This window comes from Eubalaena glacialis, chromosome 7 (genome assembly GCF_028564815.1).
Source record: "Eubalaena glacialis isolate mEubGla1 chromosome 7, mEubGla1.1.hap2.+ XY, whole genome shotgun sequence".
Taxonomy (NCBI): Eukaryota; Metazoa; Chordata; class Mammalia; order Artiodactyla; family Balaenidae; genus Eubalaena; species Eubalaena glacialis.
Window position 1 is genome coordinate 109,171,652 of NC_083722.1, and position 13,258 is coordinate 109,184,909.

The 13,258-nt window shown below is 56.8% G+C and overlaps 1 protein-coding gene across 1 annotated transcript in view; it reads right to left on the bottom strand.

The window, feature by feature from the left end:
- Positions 1-1,916: 1,916 nt before the first annotated feature.
- The window catches only part of C7H3orf20 (chromosome 7 C3orf20 homolog), a 77,821-nt gene continuing 66,479 nt past the window's right edge, over positions 1,917-13,258 (bottom strand). Inside the window, exons 12-15 of the mRNA XM_061195606.1 lie at positions 13,013-13,120; positions 11,782-11,924; positions 2,775-2,909; positions 1,917-2,116 (exon numbers count right to left, since the gene is read on the bottom strand). Coding sequence (XP_061051589.1) covers positions 2,020-2,116; positions 2,775-2,909; positions 11,782-11,924; positions 13,013-13,120 — 483 coding nt within the window. The 3' untranslated portion in view covers positions 1,917-2,019. The remainder of the gene's footprint in view (positions 2,117-2,774; positions 2,910-11,781; positions 11,925-13,012; positions 13,121-13,258) is intronic.

The following is a 13,258-nucleotide window of genomic DNA, read 5'->3' on the forward strand; positions in this document are numbered from 1 at the left end:
GTATGGTAGTTAATTGGTAGTGGCTGCCTGCCCCTTTGAGCTGAAGATGGAATCTTAGGCATCACCAGGGTTGAGAGTGCTGTGATTGATTAATGATGCCTGCAAGGGCCTGGGGTGAATGGCAGCAGCATGTGTGCCATCTGTTTGCCATCTCTGGAGTGTTCACTTCAGTTATGCCACACCTTTTGCTTTAGGAAGCCATGGACCTCCCTATATCCAAGGAAGATGACGGGAGGGAGCTTGAAGAAAATACCCGTTATTCTAGTCAAGACAAGAGTTATGACTTCCTCAGATAATCTCACACCTTCCCACCATGCCTGGTTTGTTGAGGGCATTGCTGGGGGAGTGAAGCCTTATCCCCCTCTCCTGGTGTTTCTGTGGAGAAGGGGGCTTCCCCTTTTTCTCCCTCCTCCCCAGGAGACAGTTTGATTAGGTAGGACTGGACATTCGCAGGGCCCCATTCCACCAGTGGGAGGCACCCCTGTTCACACCACCTCACTTTTGGCCCCATTTCAGTGTGGCAAGCACCTTGGGCTGGGTCCAGGTCCATCCTTTAGAGACAGGTCTGTGCTCTCTGTGCACGCAGCTCTGAAGTGCACAGCTGAGCGTGCAGGCCCCAAGGTTGGATTTGGGGTGGAAGGTAAGAGGTGAGCTGACGTCTCCATTCCAGCCTTCACCAGACTCCTGCCTGAGAGGCTGGAGGGTGCCTGTGTGCCAGGACAGAGGTGGACCGTGCTTCCCCTTGCCTTCCGGTCCTCCTGTGTCCCTGTGCTCAGGAGGGGAGGAGGGGAGAGTGGTTAGATGCCCAGGACCCCTAACAACTATGAGGCCCTTAAGTTCAGAGGATGCGGGCTTATGAACATAGCACATCATTTCAAATTCAAATGTATAATTTGGACAAATGTATAATTCAAAAAAATGTATAATTTGGACAAATGTATAATTCAAAAAAGGCCTTTGAATGATACAAAGGATAAAAATTAAACATCAAAGAACTGAACTTAAAAAGCATCTACTTACTGGGGGAGCACAAGTAGTTACGTGTAGAGCTCATCACCCAATGCTGCCCATAGACCAGGGCCTGAAATCTCTCTCTTCCAGGCTTGCAGAACAAGGCAGTCGCTCTGGGGTCCTCACTCTGCTGGGAAGTGGTTCTTGGGAGCCTGGGACAAGCGGGCCCAGAGCTGCTGTGACGTCTGCCCCACTCAGGTGCCGCCAGGGAGTCATCGGCACACCAGAGGGGGCTGCCATCTCTGGGTCAGTAATGCTGGTAAGGATCCTTCAGGCTGTCAGCTCAGGGAGGGGCGTCTAATCCGCCAAAGGGCATTGAGACTGGGCTAAAAGGGGACGTCAGTGCATGGAAGCCACACGGGCTCTGGCTTTTCCAGTGCCACCAGAGGGCCTGTGGGTGTGGCCTGTCACTACCCTTCCATCCCACTCCATGCCCCTCTCCCTCCTGACCCCCTGCCCCTTAGTCTCCCTCCTCGTTTCTCCACTCCCCCCACCCCCCATGCCTCTCCTCCCACACTCTCCCTTCTCATGGCTCTCCAACTCTCCCTTTGTTTCTTCTCCCACCCACCTGGCTTTTTCTCTGTCTCTCTGCTCCCTCTTCTCCCTCTCACCCTGTTTTCCACCTGGGCCAGAATCTGAGCCCTTCCCCACCCAGCAAAGGGCAGAAGGGCACAGTTTAGTCCCATCCACGACCTTCCCAGGGTTAATGTGTCATTGGCTTGGTCCCTTGAAGACCTTCGTTTCCTTGGGAGATTCTTGGGCTGACTTCACTGGCCACAGAGGAAGCACCGCGTTTCTAAGGCCTCGGACTGGAACAGGGCTGTCAGGGCCTTTGGCCTTGCAGGAGCCAGCCCATCCCACGGCCTCACCCGGATGCTGGAGGCACGCTTGTTTATTAGGCAGAGTTCAGAGAAGGGGTGGGAGGCTGGAGAGGCAGGGCTGGGGGGCCCAGGATGGGCTTGGGAGGGGCCACGGCCAGGCCACACTCCGGGTGGCTGTGGGATGGCATCACTTCTTGGAGGCCTGTTTCTTCCAGGTAGTTATCTTCTTACTGCTCCTCCTGGCTCTGCTAAGAGGATGCAGATCCACTTCAGGCTGTACCAGTCTAAAAACCAAAACAGAGAGAAGCAGACGCGGGGCAATGGGTAGAGAGGGCTAGTCTGGCAGTACCTGGAACCTCCCCGGCCTGGGCGAGGAGGGTGGGCCTCACGGGCCTCGCTGCCTGTGCAGCTGAGGCCTCTGGGTGTTGCTCCAACCTGGGGGTCCCGGCGGAACCTGTGACCTTTCTGGGTGCTCACAGTTTTGCTTTTCTATCTTCATGAGAAATGTGTGATTTTCACATCCTTGCAGAACATGATTTGCTTTGCAGTTACTGCGGCCAGCGCACTGGACTTTTGACGGGTCTAGGAAGTTTCTTGCCGGAGGCAGCGGGCAGTCTCCACCCTTCTCAGACCAATGGGTCTGGGCCATGGGGCTTTGCCGAGAAGTCTACAGAAGGCCTCCATCTCCACCACCCAGAACACTGCCAGCAACTCCAGGGAGCAGCCTTGACGGCCAGCTGGACGTTGTGTTGATAAAACGGACCAGACGTCAGGGATTGCTAGAGGACCCGCACCCGGGGGGAAGTGACTTGCCCAAGGCCACTTAGCCCCTCGTGGCCTCTGTGGCCTGTGGTGGAGCCAGGGCCCCTGCTGTGAGCCACACCCATTCTGCCAACCAAGGGGAGGCCCCTGATCCCAGGGAGGGGGTGGCCACCTACTTACTTCTTCTCAGCTTCAGTGGAGGGCTCCTCCATCTTGTTCCCCAAGGCCAATGAGGAAAGGCTTCCTTGGATGTCTCCCGACACCGCTGTCTTGGCCGAGTCAGGGTCCTCCAGGCCTGGGGTGGAGGCTGAAACGCTGCAGGGGAGGCTGGGAGGGGAGGGAGTGCTCAGCAGAGGCCCAGCCAGAGGGCGCCCAGAGCTGGCGGGCCTGGGCAAGCCGCCCTCGCTCGGCTCTGTCCTTTCAAGGCTCCAGTTCTGAGAGGAAAGGGCACAGATGCCTCTCCTCCCGAGGCGGGTGAAGGGAGGACCCCTGGGGACCCGGAGACTCACTGAGCTCAGCTTCCCTGGCTTCTGTTTAAGGCTGGACTTGCCCTAACCCTGTGTCAGCAACACCCGTACGCCCAGTGCTGACCACCGGATAGGCCTGCCGTGGGGGCCCCGCAGAGCGAGCAGAGAGAGGCCAGGAGGCCCGCATGTAAGTCCTCCTGTACCGTGTTATGGGTTGACTGCGCCCCCTCAAATTCTCAGTTGGAGTCCTAACCCCCGGAACCCCAGAATGTGACCTCATTTGGAAATAATGAGTGAAGATGAAGTCATGGGGACTTCCCTGGTGGCGCAGTGGTTGAGAATCTGCCTGCAAATGCAGGGGACACGGGTTCGAGCCCTGGTCCAGGAAGATCCCACATGCCACGGAGCAACTAAGCCCGTGCGCCATAACTACTGAAGCCTGTGGGCCTACAGCCTGAGTTCCGCAACAAGAGAAGCCACTGCAATGAGAAGCCCACGCACCACAACGAAGAGTAGCTCCCGCTCACCGCAACTAGAGAAAGCCCGCGCACAGCAACGAAGACCCAATGCAGCCATAAATAAATAAATAAATAAATAAATAAATTTATTAAAAAAAAAAAAAAGATGAAGTCATGAAGTCACACCAGAGTGGCATGACCCCTCATCTCATCTACCCGGCGTCCTTATAAAAGGGAGAAGTGTGGACACGGACAGGCATGGGGGACGTCACGTGACGACAGTAGTGCTGCCACGGCTAAGGAGCTCCCAGCAGCAGGGAGAGAGGCCTGGAACAGATCCTCCCCTGGCACCCGTGGAGGGAGCGTGGCAGCCACACCTCAATCTGAACTCTGGCCTCTAGAGTCATGAGACAACACCTTTCTGTCCAAGCCTCTCCCGTGCTCACTCCTCACCTTTGCACCACACCTCAAGGCTCTGCAGCCATTCACTGACAACAAGCACTTTCCAGTGACAAGGTGGCTTTGGGCATCAAGCAGCCCCAGGGGACAGGCAGCTCAGGGGCTTCTGTCCCCGTCCCACCGACAAGGGCAGAAAGGAGAGTGGGCTTGTGGAAGGGACAGCGCTGGCCTTTTCGTTCACTGTCTCTCATGTTTACTGAGCTCATGTCCCCCCACCCCTGCCTCTGCCTCACCTGACCCTGCATGCCACTTGCTCAAGGCAGGGCATTGCAGAGATAAGAGACAAGGGGGCGGAGGGGGCCTCTTCCATTATTCCAAGGGCCCTAGAGAAATTAAAAGTGGAGAAATACCAAAACAGGGTCACAAAGGCTGGGTGTATTCACAATGTTTGCAAACTGACGCCTTCCTCTACCCGCCCTCTGCTGCCTGCCCCTGCCCCACGCAACTCAGTCCAAGCCACCCTGCGCAGCACCGCACTGGACACCAGGCTAGAGGCCTAGGCGGCCTGGGGAAGTCAGGTCCTGCACGGATGCTGCAGGTGTCTGGGCTGAGCCCAGGGGCGCTGGCCTCCATCCCTGCTGGTCCCAGAGGGCAGAGGGGGATGACCAGGGGCAGAGCCAGGCCGATGGCTCCTCTGGGAACCCCTGCAGGGCCCCAGCCCAGGCTGGATGGGGAGGAGGCCCCTGGGTTCTCTGGGTGGCAGAGGGTGCTTGGGGAGCAGAAGGGAAAAGCCCAGGAAGAAGCATGGTCCCCCTAAATTTCTTCCCTGCTCAGTCACTCATTCATTCATACCACAAGCAATTTTGAGCACCTACTCCCTAAGCTAGGCTCACAGCCGGCCCCTCAGTCCCGCCCATCCTGAAGCACCCCTCCAGGGCACAAGCCTCCTCCCTGGCCTCCCTGCTTCCAGCGTTACATGCCCAATGTCCACGCTGCTGCCCAGCGGCTTGTCCTCCTGGATCGGGCCTTGTCTCTCCTGCTTAAAACCAGGCTATGGCTCCGCAGCTTCTGCAGGGGTGAGCCCCAGCTCTCTGGAGTGATGCCCAGCTCAAGGCCCATCAGAATCTGGCGCAAGCCACTGGCACGTTTTTCTAACAGCCCCTCTTGGTAGCCTCACTAAATCCACAGCTATCCTGCTCCCAGGTCCCAAAGTGTGCCGCGCCATCCAATCCCCTGCCAGGAGTGTCTTTTCCCTCTCCTTTTCTCCTGGACCTTGTACTCATCTTTTAAGGCCAGGCTCCTGTGTCACCTCCTCTGGGAAGCCTTCCCTGAACTCTTGGAGAAGGAGTGATTCCCTCCTCTATTTATTTTGGTGCAGGGTTCACAGCTCTGTGAGTCAGCCTCCAATCACCTGAGGAGAGGACTTGATCTTAGCAACCTGGCACAGTAGGTGTGAGTGAATGAACGAATGAACCAAATGACGGGGCATCAAGGAACGCAAATGGCTAGGCCAGTGAAGCCACACAGCCATCCTCTTGGGGTGACGGGAACACTCCTGTTCCTGCTGACAGTAGGCCAGGTGCTTTCCTGGAAGAACAGTCTGGAGATGCATGCCGAGACCATCCTTGCTCAGGGATAAGCAAGGAAGGCCATCTGGGGGTCTATAACAGGCCAGCCCCTCCAGCAATTTAAAAAACCTTTGTACTCACTTCAGTGAAAAGGATAGTGTCACCAAGGGCTGGTCCTCATCAGAGTGAAGCCCCCCCTCCTCCCTGTGGCATCGAGGCCAGCCACTACATCTAGCCCCTGGTCTACTGTAGGAAGGTGGCCTTTTTCCAATCAGCTCTTTCAGGTCCCCCTGTCCGGGAGAGAAGTGGCTTTATTTATTTATTTATTTATTTATTTATTTTGTCCATGCAGGCGCGGGCATGCGGGATCCTAGTTCCCCGAACAGGGATTGAACCCGCACCCCCTGCAGTGAAAGCGTGGAGTCTTAACCACTAGACTGCTGGGGAAGTCCCAGAAGTGGCTTTAAAACCACCTTCATCCATACCATCTGCTCCTCTGACAAGCCTATTAACACCCTGGTAGCCCCAACCCAGTCCCTACCAGGTTCATGAGTCTAAAGCCCAACGCTGATCAAGCCTCTCCCCCAGCTCAAGAACCTTCAATGGCTCCCCACTGCCTGCATGATCGGGTCACGGAAGCCTTCCTTGGCATGCCCTTCCCCTGCCTATCCAGTGCCTGCTTCTCCTTCCGCTGGGCCCCCGCTCCAGCTGGTCTTGCCAGGACTCCTCATGAACTGGTCCACAGTGACCTGCTAACCCACAGAGAGCCCGGGCACTGCCTCATGCTGGCAGGCTTCTACTGTCTCCTCTCCACGAGCTCACAAGTCTCATCTCACCAACCAGGCCTGGTCCACACCTCACGTGTCTCCAGTTCCCCTAACAGAGTGGCTTGACCCAGGGCAGGCCGGCAGCAGGCTCACAGTGCCACAAACCAGAGCCCTGCTGAGAACCTCCATGGCTGGTTAGGGGAGCTGCCTGGGCGTGGAGGTGGGGAGGCCCCTTAGGACAGGGGTGGAGGTTGGAGGGCCAGCCCAGCCACGCCCTGTCCCTGCACACACAGAGCTTGCACCCTCTTCCCAGGCCTGGCTTGACTCCTCTCTGTGAGAGCTGTCAAGGTGCCTGAGGACAGGGTGAACAAGGCCCCTGGTAGGTTTCCTTGGGCTGAGGGTGGATGCTGGCGTGAACAGCTGGCGAGGGCGACTGGCCCTCCCTCACAGCAGCATCACTGTGGGAGGGCCTGGTGGCAGCTGGCTCCTCCCTGGCACTGGGCCCACCCTTCACAGTATCCTCCTTGGAGGGGGCCTGGTGGACATAGCTGATGCGAGGAGAGACCCGGGTCTCCTGACACTGTGCCCTGGCCCTCCGCTGCCTGCCCCTCCTGCCACTGAAAGGCCGCCTCCTGCCTCTTCTAAGGTAGGCATGCTATCAAGTGGCACAACTGTGAAGAGCGTCCCCTCACATGCGGTGGCACTTTACAGTTTACAAAGACTTTGCTCTAGTTTAGAAGGAACATTACAATTTACAAAGCCTACCTAGGATTACATGTGCATTTACAGCACTGTGCTCCCTGTCTGAAATGTACTTTTCACTTCAGAGAACTTGACAGTTTATAAGGGGCCTTGTCATTTATGGAGTGTCTTGTAGTTTACAGAGTGTTTCACAGGGTACAGTGTACCATACAGTTTGTGAAGCACTTTCCAGGCTCCCAGCTCACGGGGCCCTTTGGAGCAGGCCTGTCTTCAGGTTTGGGTAGAGGGCACACAGAGTTACAAGACACTCTGCAGTCGATGGGGCACCTCACAGCGTCCAGAGCCCCTGTGGTTGGTTGGGCAGGCGGCACCTGACAAAGGACTCAGTCTTTCACAGATTCCACCACAGCTTGCAAAGTGCTCCAGGGTTTACCGGGCATATTACAGTTTACACAGGTTTTGCAGTTTACCGGGCATACGACAGTTTACAAAGCACTTTGTCATCACAGAGCACATCACCTCTTACAGTTTTTGATTCTCTCGACTCCCTGCTCTGAGAGGGTCCTGAAAGAATGGTGTCCTCATCCTACTGGGAAAGGGCAGGTGACCGTCAAAGCCATGTGTGTGACGTAGCCTGGCCCCCGCCTCTCCAGGCACTTCCCTGCCCCCTCTGCTCCCTGCGCCAATGGGAGGGGGCTGCACAAGGGGCTCCTGGCCTGGGCCAGCCCCTCTGTAGGGGGCTCACCTCCCGGACTCCCACATCATCCAGCAGCTGGGCTTGGAGCCCACGGCTTCACTCTCCTCTCCCCACCGCCCCTGCCGGGCGCTGTAGGCAGCACGCGTGGCAAAGGCAGGCCCAAGTGGCAGCGACTGCACCAACGGCAGGGGGAATCCGTGGTCTGTGGCGGTGAAGTGTAGACCAGGCTGCCTCCCCGCTGTCCCCTTGGAATCCTGGTGGACAGAGGTGGCAGGAAAGCAGACCCCAGGAATGGGTCTCTTGAGACTTCCTGCCTTGGGCACATGGCAGTGAATGGGGTGGAGGGGAAGCAGACAGCACTGTGGGCTCCCCTCGCCGCACCCCCCGACCCAACCTGCCCCTGTTCCCCAGGATGGGCCTTGGCTCAGCATGTCTTAGGAACTCAAAGCACCACCAAATGGAAAAATGGAGTCAAGCCAAGCGGGATGCAGGTGAAGGGTACGTCCCTGGGTGAAGGGTGACCAACAGGATACCCAACAAGAGTGGGGGTAACCCTGATGGAGAGGCGCCCCATCAGAGGCCCTCCATAGTCTTGTTGTCTGTGAATTAACACTGGCCCCCGGCCATGGAGACAGTCTTTAGGAGGCCTCAGCGCCAGGGGGCCTGTCAAGGGTTCCAGCCCCCTCTGGCCTTGCCCCTCAAAGCTGCCTGGGCTACCCTTCTCAAAGCACCACCCCCAGCTGCCGGCTGCACTTGGGGTCTGGGAATCCGGTAGCACCTGTCTTACCTGTAGCTAAAGTGGCCCCATCTCCATCATCCCCCGACCCCGGGGCAGGGGTGAGCCCCTGGCATGTGGAGGCTCTTGGTGTTCCCAGGAGTATCTCACTGCTCTCTCCAGGGGCGGGGGAGGAGCCCTTCCCTCGTCCCCACTGCAGCCCAGAGTGCCACTGCTCACAGGCACCCATCGCAGGGCCTGCCAATAGCGCAACCTCTCCTGGCCACAAGGAGGCCTCCCTGAGCCCAATGAGGGAGGCCGGGAAGAGCAGCCGCCAAGCGCCCAGGTGGCTGCAGCTCAGACTCATGAGGCGGCCACCTCCTCAAGATGCCACCTTGTGTGCGTTCCAGCTGTCCTTTCGACCCAGCTTCTGCCCACTCTGCCCAGGAGCTCTCCTGACTGTTCCAGCCTGCTGAGCTCTCCCTCGGTCAGGGGTCTGTGCCTTCCACCTGCGGGTCCCTCGCGTGGCCGTCCCTTTGTGCCACTGCCTGAACCCCACCCCAGAGCTGCAGAATGTCCGAGAGAAGCCAAGAGGGCAAGGAGAGGGCTGGGCCAGCATGGACTCAGTGCCGAGCACAGGGCTGTGGGGATGGGGGGGTCACTATCTGCTGAACAAAGGAAGGAAGGAAAGAAGACACGGGGTGGGTGAGGGGCAGGGGGCCGCCAAGCTCTGGTCTCCAGGCCGTTCCTGACTCCCAGCTGTGGCTCTGTTTGCTGGGCCAGGAGCCTTCATTGGGCCTTGCGTTGGTGCCCCGTCCTGGGCATCAAAGATGACGGCCACGGCAGCTCCCACTGGGGCCACACTGCCCACAGGGTCCCTCTCCTCACCCGCCCCCACTCAGCCTGGCTGGCTGTGCATTGAGGGCTCAGAGAGGCTCCCTCCTGGGTGGGCCTACGTGGGAGAAAGGAGCTGCAGCATGCAGCACCCAGGAAGCCTTCTGTGGTGAGGACAGGCTCACGCTGGAAGTGCAGGCCATAGGACAGACGTGGACAGGTCAGTGGAGCAGGTAGGGGACGATCTGATGGCCAGAGGGAGAATGGGACCTGGTGCTACCAGAGCAGAAAGGGTGGGCTTTGAAGACCAAACCAGCCCTTGCCCTGGGAGTGCGCTAGCCGAGGAAAACAGTCCCTTTCTTCCCTGTCAGCTGCAAGCACCCACAGAGCATCTCCGAACCCCTTTTTATAACTGTTGTTAAAAGCGGGTTAACATAAAATTTACCATCTTAACAATTTTTAAGTGTACAGCTCAGTAGTGTTAAGTACGTTCACATTGTTGGACAACAGATCTCTGGAACTTTTTCATCCTGTAAAACTGAATCTGCCCCCATTAAACAAACCTTCCCATGTCCCTCCCCCTGGCACCACTCTACTTTCTGTCTCTATGAATCTGACTGCTGGAGGGGCCTCATATAAGTGGAATCATACAGTATTTGTCCCGTGTCTGGCTTATTTCACATAGAATAATGTCCTCCGGTTTCACCCATGTTGCAGCAGGTGTCAGAATTTCCTTCCTTTTTAAGGCTGAATAATATTCCATTGTGTGGATAGACCACGCTTTCTTTATCCATTCATCCATCGATGGACACTTGGGTTGCTTCCACTTCTTGGATATTGGGAACAGTGCTGCTATGAACATGGGTGTGCAAATATCTCTTTGAGACACTTTTAATTGTTTTAGGTAGGTACCCAGAAGTAGACTTGCTGGATCATATGGTGATTCTATGTTTAATTTTTGGGGAACCTCCATACTGTTTTCCACATGGCTGCACCCTACATGAGAGTTCTAATTTCTCTACATCCTCACTAACACTTGTTATTTTCTGTTTTTGTGTTTGTTTTTTAATAGTAGGCATCCTGATGGGTATGAGGTGGTTTCTCATTGTGATTCTGACTTGTGTTTCTCTAATGCTTAGTGCCCTTCACTCCTTCTCACATCAGTTTCCGGCCCTTTGGATCAGTGAGGGTAGAGCAGGTCCAGGTCTTGTCCACCTCCAAATCCCCAGGGCTGATGGAGCACAACGCCGGGCGTGCAGCAGCTGATCAGAAACTGACCAACCGGCATGACTTTTAGGCTGCAAAGGGGCGGCCTCTGGAGAGAGGGGTCTCCCATCACTGGAGGTGGGCAAGGAGCGGCCAGTTATCAGCAGACACACTGTCTGCCAGCCCTTCCTCATTCTGACCTGACCTCTGACTCCCTGGGATAAAATCAGCCCTTGGTCGTCATTCAGCAGATGTTTCCCAAGGGCCTCCTACGTGCTGGGCCCCGAGCATGAGCGGAGGATGTGAAGAGAAGGGAGTGGGGGGTCCAGGGCACGTGGGGCAGGACACCCAGCCCTCTGACGGCTTAATACCTGCAGGGACCTGCAGCCACTTCCCCACCCACTGCCTGCGCCTCAGGGCAGGGCCGTCCCCAGGTGGCTCCACCCCTCAGGACTGTAGGAGCCTGGGGCCTTGCCCCAGTTGTCCCTGGCCTGGCACACCCTCACCCTTGTGCTCTGTTTGTCACAACCAGTCCACTCGCTAGTCACGAACCCACCCCAATCTCGACTGGGGCTTGAAAGCTCCTGGGCAGCCAAGTTCCTCCTCTGGCTGAGGAAACCCCAGCTCTTCTGCATGCTCACAGCTCTTGCTGTGATGGTCTCACAGACCCCGAGCCCAGACTGACGGCGGTCTCTGTGGCAGCTCCTCGGAGGACAGAGAAGGCCCAAGTGCCCCCAGCCCACGATCTGGCTCCCAGGCCTACCATCCCCTGCGTTTCCCGAGACCGGTCTCTTCTCCCCCACACCCGCCCACCTCAGAGGAACGGTTTCCTTGAATCCTCCCACTACATCGGGACAAAACAAAGCAGATGAAAACTCTGGTAAGGAAGACACGGTTCCTACCAAGGGCCGGTGAGGCCCTCTCAGGGCTCTGATGCAAGGCTGTCTGCCAACAACCCTCTTGAAACAGGACCCAGAAACAGAGGCACTGCAGGGCCACGGCCGGCTACTGCTGGGCGAGACACTGGCGTCAGGACTCCTAGAAAACTGAGGGCCTGGTGGGAGCGGCGCGCTGCCGGACTCAGCGCAGTGGGGACGCAATCAGAGGTAAGCCCACGTCTGCAGGCAGATAATGCTTCTTAGGCAGGTACTGCCCAGGCGTTCTAGAATCCGCCGCTGTCTCCCAGTACAGCTGTGAGCAACGTCATAAACCCCAGGCTCCTTCCCTGGACCAGGCTGTGTGCTTCTGAGCCTATAGACCTACCTTTGCTCATCTCAAGCAAGCTGGGCCCAGGCCCCTCCCACAGCGCCAGCCCCTCCCTCCCGGTCACCCTGCCCTGTGCCCGCCCCTCATTCCACGTGTTTCCTGCTTTACCTAAATTTGTAGTTCTCAGGCAGGAAGTAGCCCATCTTGTAGTTCTGTCGAGCCTGGAAGATCTGTTTCAGCAGATTCTGCCTGCTGAAGCCATATCCATTCAAAACGCAGCCCCCAAAAAGGAGCTTTCCCCCAGCGAACATCTGTTGACACACAATAAGGCAACAGTGAGAGAGACCCTCAGCACATCAGCACTGAATCTCAGGACAGTGCAGCGGGCTCTCAGAGCTTGTCCCAGAATCCAGGCCTTTCTTTGGTGGTTCTGGGGCAGGGGTGTTGCCGTCCCCGAGTCCCTCAGTGAGGTGTGGCTGAGCCTGTCCCCTATGCAGGCCTGCAAGTCAGAGGGCAGCCTCACCATCCCAGCCTTTGCCCCTGCAGGCCTGACCAGCTGAACTGCCCCTTCACAGAGCCCTGGGGCCAGAAGGGTGTCTTCCTGCTCAGAGGCCCCCAACCCCCTCTGCCTCTAACCCACTTATCTGTTACACTGATGAGCAGGTCCCAGGGGATGGGGGCCCCTTGAGGGCAGGGATCTTGTCCTACTGCTCTCTGCAATCCCACCCTCCCCGTGTCAGTCTCAACAAGAGAGGCCTGTCCAAGATTTCTGCACAAGGATATCCATTACGGTGCTATTTATTATGGCCAAAACCAAAAAGGAAATAACATAAACATCCAACAAAAGGAACACAGGTAGAGAAATAAAGTGATTCTTACGCTGCAGTTAAAAATCATAATTAAAAGGCAGGGCCTCAAAGTTAGAAAATTACTGAAGCGGCCAGACACCAAAATGTGAGCAGGGGTACGGCCCAGGGCTCCCGAAAGCGCTGGTCCTAGCACGCACTCAGTGCATGAACAATTAGGCCATTCGGCTGATATGATGAAGTGATTATTTTCTAAATTGCATTTTCCAAAGTTTCTACAATGAATATATGTGTTTTTTTACAATACACTGTTTTTAGTAAAAAGTTATTTAAAAACAAACAGATGAAGAGAATTTGTTTCTTCAGGTTAAGCATCACCTGTCCCTTCAGCCTCCTGGGATGGGAGACACATGGGGTCAGCCTGGGGACGGGGGCCAGGCTCCAGCCCCAGCTCCATGTGCTGGGTGACTTTCGGTCAGTACTGCTCTCTGGGCCTCAGCCTGGCCCCTAAATCTGTGATTCCACAAGGGTAGGGGCTGCAAAGACCAGGGTGGCAGGCAGCGGGCAGTGGGTCCCCCCGGGCCCCGGCTCACCAGAACCATCCCCTGCATCACAGCGTACTTCTTCACCAGCAGGGGCGGGTCCCTCTGCAGGGGGCTGTCCAGGTTGTACTGCAGCAGGCGGTAGGGGTCGTGCCGGCACTGCCGAGAGAGAAAGGAGTGCCCGTCACCCCCATGCCAAGAAGACACACTTGGATTCCCACGTTCTCAGCCAGGCTGGTTCCCCTGAGTCCTGAGCCCCATACAACATCCCCTCCCAACTCCTGCTCAATGGCCCTT